General features: G+C 43.9%; 1 protein-coding gene across 1 annotated transcript in view; it reads left to right on the top strand.

Moving 5' to 3' along the window:
• The window catches only part of nbas (NBAS subunit of NRZ tethering complex), a 102,905-nt gene that overhangs the window by 17,830 nt on the left and 78,954 nt on the right, over window positions 1-6,121 (top strand). Inside the window, exons 16-18 of the mRNA XM_086061444.1 lie at window positions 1,535-1,660; window positions 1,742-1,893; window positions 1,985-2,119. Of these exons, the coding sequence (XP_085917570.1) occupies window positions 1,535-1,660; window positions 1,742-1,893; window positions 1,985-2,119 (413 nt within the window). The remainder of the gene's footprint in view (window positions 1-1,534; window positions 1,661-1,741; window positions 1,894-1,984; window positions 2,120-6,121) is intronic.

Below are 6,121 nucleotides of genomic sequence, written 5' to 3'. Positions count from 1 at the left end.
TAACTGTGCGGGGTTCTCGCTGCCCTCGAGGAAGTGCAGTCTGGCTAATGTTGCGGCTTTGTACTCCCACATGCAGACAGAGATGGATACAGCCGTGTGTGTTTGTACATGCACACAATGCGCGTGGGCACGCTATTGTGGAATCAAATCATTTTTTTAAGGCATTGATATGACACGAAAGCGTCTTGTGTTGTCAGCAAAGGGCTGGCTATTTAAATCGGAACTTAAAGGCTGATGCTTATCATTACTGTTTCATACCTGACATGTCCCCACATTATGACAGCAAATAAAGCACTGCGCCTACTGTATGCTAATGTATTCAGTAGGACTTGTAAAAATCATCTGCTCAGCATCACGAGTAGGCATGAGGTAGGCAGCGCGATGAAAGAGATGTACATTGTGTTTAACAATTACTTCGGAAGAACTCCATTGCTTGCGTAGTATGGGAATATGGGCCTCGCCTATAGAATATGTATGCCCCGCCTAAATTTACATATATGGCTTGGGTATCCTTCATACAATATACAAGTATCCATTGATTGTTTAGTTGTTACTGTAAAGGTACAGTGAGCCTGTGTGTCCTGTTCGTACAGCAAAACAATAGCTTTGTCTTCAACTAAACAGGCCCACATTTCACACTAAGTAAATATATTTATGAGTAAATGAGACAAGATTACCATAAAATGTCCATATACAGTCTTTTTTGGAATTTTTTTCTCATGCAAAATATGTGCCTTGGCTCAACAAACGTTAAGAAACGCACAATGTAAATATTACATTTGTGGTGTTCCACAAGGCTTGCTACTCAGTCCACATTTTTTTTGTAACCGTATACACAAATGTAATGTAAAATAAATGCCTGGTGGGACAGCACAAAACTAGTGGCGTTCCACAAGGCTCAATCCTAGGTCCATGGTACACAAATCAAATTGTATTTCATAGCACTTCAAAATATAGTCAAAATATAGTAGTAAAGATAAATTTCATACAGTAATTTCTGGACTATAAACCGCTACTTTTTTCTCTTGCATTTGACCCTGCAGCTAATACAAAGGTGTGGCTTATCCATCAGATAACAAGGGGGAGCGTCGAGCAGAGCAAAACTAACCAAGTGAGCCTAAATACAGTCGGAGAGAGCGAACGAGACCGAGATAATTTGTGCCCTCATTATGGAAAAGAAAGTAGCGGGAACATTAAAACACCTGCGGCTTACAGTCGGGTGCGGCTTATGTGTGTAACAAACTCGAGTATTCTCCAAATTTAGCAGTGTGACGAAAACTCAAGGCACCATTGTATCATAGAACATCCATCCATCCATCTTCTCAACCGCTGATTCCCCACAAGAATCGCGGGGGTGCTGGAGCCTATCCCAGCTGTCTTTGGGCAGTAGGCGGGGTACACCCTGAACTGCTTGCCAGCCATTCGCAGGGCAAGGGCAAGAACAAAGTGATGTAAAAAGCCTGATTTGATTTGACATTTAATCTGGTTCGCATATGACGTGAACGGTTCCTCGATTTGGATTGTTTCCCAACAGATCGACAACGAAGAATACGGTGAGGCCTTGTCTCTGGCCCAAGCGTATAACCTGGACTCGGACCTGGTCTACCAGAGACAGTGGAGGAAGAGCACAGTCAGCATTGCCTCAATACAGGATTATCTCGTACGTAAGCCCTTTTTCCTCAATCGCACACATCATTTATTAACATCCCCTCTTCTTTCTTTCGCAACCTGCCGTCCCCAGAGCAAGATCCGCAAGCGCTCGTGGGTCCTGCACGAGTGCGTGGAGCGCGTCCCGGAGAATGTGGACGCGGCCAAGGAGCTGCTGCAATACGGCCTGAAGGGCACCGACCTGGAGGCCCTCATCGCCATCGGCAACAGAGAGGACGGGGGCAGGTGCGGGGGGGACTCTTTTCCTTTGGAATTCAATAAAAGTCGAGTGGTGGTGGTGGTGGTGAATCTCACCCGCGCCGTCGTCGCCTGTCAGGTTCATCATGCCGGGCGACGTGGACCTGGACGACCTTCCCTATGAGGACCTGTCAGACGAGGAGGAGGCGGAGATGAAGGAGGAGAATAAGAGCAGGAGGAAGCAAGAGCTGCTGGACAAGGTCGATTTCGGCAGGTCAGTGAGCACGCGGAGAAGGCGAGCTGTGACGTGCGGAAATGCTCAAAGTAAAAGAAACCGAGAAACGTTCTTCCTAACATAGTGGCCAGGATTTGCAATATAATCAGTTGCCGATGAGGTGAGGAGGTGCCTATGAATGCATGAAGGCGTTTATACGTACCATATTTCCTTATATAGCGGCTAAGGGACATTCATTTACTCGTCTGCAGAGACTGGGAAGCCTGGCGGAGTTTGGAGTTTCTTAGATGATAGGAAACGGGAGGGGAGGTAAAAAAAAACAAGGCTCAAGGGGGCACAGAATGAGCCTGGAAAAATGATATTGTCTGTCTCCACTGTTTGTATTCAAATTAACTAATTCAAACCCCAAAAATGTGTAAATAAGTTTTTTTTAATACCTTGTCCTCTGCTTTGATGCAGCCTCTGACATTGAACAGGTGGCTTAAAGCAATGGTAGTTATTACAAAAAAAGGCCAGCAGGTGGCAGCAGAGTATAAGAGACCAACCCGTGTCATGTTGCAACGAGCTTTTTTTGCCAGTGTTTTCAACAGGAATGTAAATAATGATGACATTTAGCTATATTTTAATGCTAATTGCTGCAAAACGGAAACAAATATAAATATATATGTTTTCCTGATAAAAGAAGAGACTCTAATCTTTCTTTTGGTCGGTTCCATGTTTTTCTAGCAATAGAACACAATATTCTGTGGGCCTTGCAAAATCAGTCAAAATAAAGTAAAAGGGGGTTGCTTCAGTGAAAATGGCTGCGAGTGAATGAGTTACCAACAACTATTGACGCAAAATATTAGTCCGTCATTGGCATTTTCCATTATGTGCTAGCATTAAGCTAGCTGGGGCAAATTTGTTTTTAAATACACTGATTAATTGTTTGTAAAAAGCCTCCGAACGATGGCTTGTATCTTGACAAAACTCTCAAGTCCGCTCACTCGTATCTCAACACATCACTGTATAGTCCTTTTTTTTTTTTTTTTATTGGGCGTCACTTACTATACGCGAGAGCTGTCTCTACTACGTGGTGCAATACTGTATACAAAATACGATGCCTTATTTTAAAGTTGAATGTTTTTCTTTAAGAGGAAATAAAATGAAAATCTTATCTCTATTAATTTTTATCAGCCTCCAGCCTGTTGCCTCGTCTTCGGCAGCTTGTGCGAGGCCATTACTTCTCCCTCGTATCAGCAGCTGTGGTTTCCGAAGTGGAGTTAGTGGCGAGGTGTGGGAGGAAACGGGAGAGCCGGCCGCCACCTTCAACAATAACGAGTTTGCGGGCAGGCGGGGTGACATTACCGCGGACGAGGGAACTTGGCGGCGGCGCTAGCGAAGATTAGCGACTAATCAGCTTGCTGTAATTTATGCCTTTGTTGTTAAGCGCCCGGGGAAAGACTAATGAAAAAGCCTTCAGTGGCCACTAATCACCCCTCATACGTGCAGATCCACTCGCACCATCAAGCCCTTCCTACGCACATTAGACACAATTAAATCGTTGGAAAGGTAAACGCGGGGGGAAAAAAAAAACACGCATTTACGCAAATAAATGGCGCTCATTAAAAATGCATTTGCGTGCAGATGTAGCTTTTTTTCCCGCAGCTGGATGCTCTCCATTGTCGCTCCCGCTTATCAGGCCACTTAACCCTCAGCTCAACCAGTGCCGGCACAAGGTGTGCACTTTTCACACTTGAAATTCAAATCCATGAAAAGAAAATATGATTGGATTGAAAGAAATCACTTCAGATTCTAATGAATTGCTTTCTTTATGCATTTTTCTGTGCGCACGTGTGTGTGTGCGCACGTGTGTGTGTGTTTGTAGTGTTCTCGGGCTAATGGATTCACCCCCGTCGCCTTGAGGCCTGCGGCAGAGGCCAGAGACGGATAATAATTCTCTTAATTTCTTTTTAACTACACCGCCGTTACAGAAATGGCTTTGCATCGATCACATCTGCTCCGCGCGTGCAGATGAAGACGATATTTAACTGTTGTCTTGTCGCACCGACCGCTTCCCTCGTCCCTCAGGGTACTGCGTCCGTGCGCTTTGAAAATATTACAGTGAGGCCCTGTTCACCGCGGGGGGGGGGGGGATCCCTTCCAGACCCTGCCAATATAGAGATGATGTTTTCAGTCCTTTCACACGCTTACGGGTAGCGCTGCACGTTGATGTTACGAAAGCAAATCGTTGTTGTCTTTGCAGCCTTCAGAGCCGAAATGAATGACCCGATGGCCTCACTTTGTTTTTGTTTTTTTTCCCGTCTTGTCGTGGTTTTACTTCCTGGTGAAGTTTGTAGCGCTTGCAGCACAGCGTTCACTCATTCCCAAAAGTCATATTACGATAAAGTACATAAATAATAACTATAAACCCCGGTCGGGACTTGTTTTTTTTTTATTTCTTATATCTCAACTGCTCCGCACCCGTGTACACATTTGTCAACAAAACGTATTGTTTTGATCTTTTTTTGTCGCCACCTCATCCGTCTGTTTGTGTACGTTAATAAACTCGTACTCTTGACGGCGTTAATAAACTACGCAGTGCCGGGCCGGGCTCCATTACGCAACGCAAAGAATCCCTCTTTGAAATGAGCGCACGCGTTGCATCTTCCGTCTCACTCGACTGTGCCGCAATACGAATACTGTCAACACAAATTCTACGTTTCGCCGGCTAGCTAGTTTCTGGCTGGTGCATTCATGGCGGCGTGGTATTTGCAGTTTCCCCACACACTTGCTCAATGATGGAATCAATCAAAGGTCAGGTTAGACCCCTTAAGTCCGTTCTAAATCTCCATCGATTATGTGGAGTGTAGCAACACTGCTTTGCTTATTGTTGTTTTTACTTTATACTACAGTCTCTTAAAGACTCTTTTTTTTTTTTTCTTCTGAGAAATAAATATACGAGACGTTGGATGAAACCAAAATGATATTATGCGGATACAGTAAATATTTTTATGTAAAACATTTCTCAAAAATAGTGAAACTATCAATCGAAAGTCAATAAAGATTTTTGGGAAAATTTGGTGATAGACAAGCAAAATTATATGGAAAATAAATTTTCTTTTATTTAGAAAAACTGTTACGTGATCAATTTTTTAAAGCACAGCTGTGGATAAATTGATCGTTAACAGTAAAATGTTTAATTATTGGCATGTTGGAAGCAAAATAGAGTGCATAACGCGTGTTTACGTTGACATTTATAGTTCAAGGGCCTGATCTACAAAAGGTTAACTTGATTTGAATGTATGTCTTTAAACTATGCGTCTGAGAGGCAAAACATTTGAAAAGCCAGAAACAAAAATTCTCACAATGTCGTCTATTCCGCAATACAATTTTGTCGCTTCGGAATGACGAGTTGCTAGCTTCATTTAAATTAGCCGAACAATTGACTTATTTTCTGTAACTCAAAAACGGTTGTTTCTCTTCCACTTCCACTTCCAATTCCATCACTTTGTGGTTCTATCCCAAATATTTCACGCTGAAGAACCACCAGCGCGCTACCGAAAGCGTAAAACCTGCTTTTCATTACTCTCGTCTCCATCACTTTCATCATCTTTGACCAACAGCGTTTTTCCCTTCCGCTTCTCACCACTTCTGGGCTCCAAAGAGCGCCGCTGTAATTAGCGGCAGTACGAGCGCTAAGCCGGCGCGCTTTGATGCAGCGGCGAGCACAATGAGCCGGTGTTAATCTCTACTAGTGTGTGTAGAGGAAGCCCGATAAGGAGTGATAGTGCGCCCTGTAATGATGGATTAAGACTGCAGTGGAGGGGTCGGTCAGGTCCTCTGTGGTCACTCTTCACTTGATCGCTGTTATTAGCCAGCTTTTCACACTCCTTCCCGTTCTAAGTTGTCACATACAAATGGTTGTTAAGGATTCCCCCGCGGAAACGCGATTCAGCCTTCGCGTTCCGTTGTAAAACCTTATGAATTAAAAGTAGGATGAGCGAATATCTGTATTAGGCCGATGCAGCCTTATTTTCGATATCAGCTGCTAGTAGTGGA

The sequence above is a fragment of the Leptonotus elevatus genome, chromosome 18 (genome assembly GCF_054856555.1).
Source record: "Leptonotus elevatus isolate MCC_2025b chromosome 18, RoL_Lele_1.0, whole genome shotgun sequence".
Classification (NCBI taxonomy): domain Eukaryota; kingdom Metazoa; phylum Chordata; class Actinopteri; order Syngnathiformes; family Syngnathidae; genus Leptonotus; species Leptonotus elevatus.
Note: the sequence above shows the minus strand (reverse complement) of the source record. Positions and strands in the feature narration are given on the sequence as shown.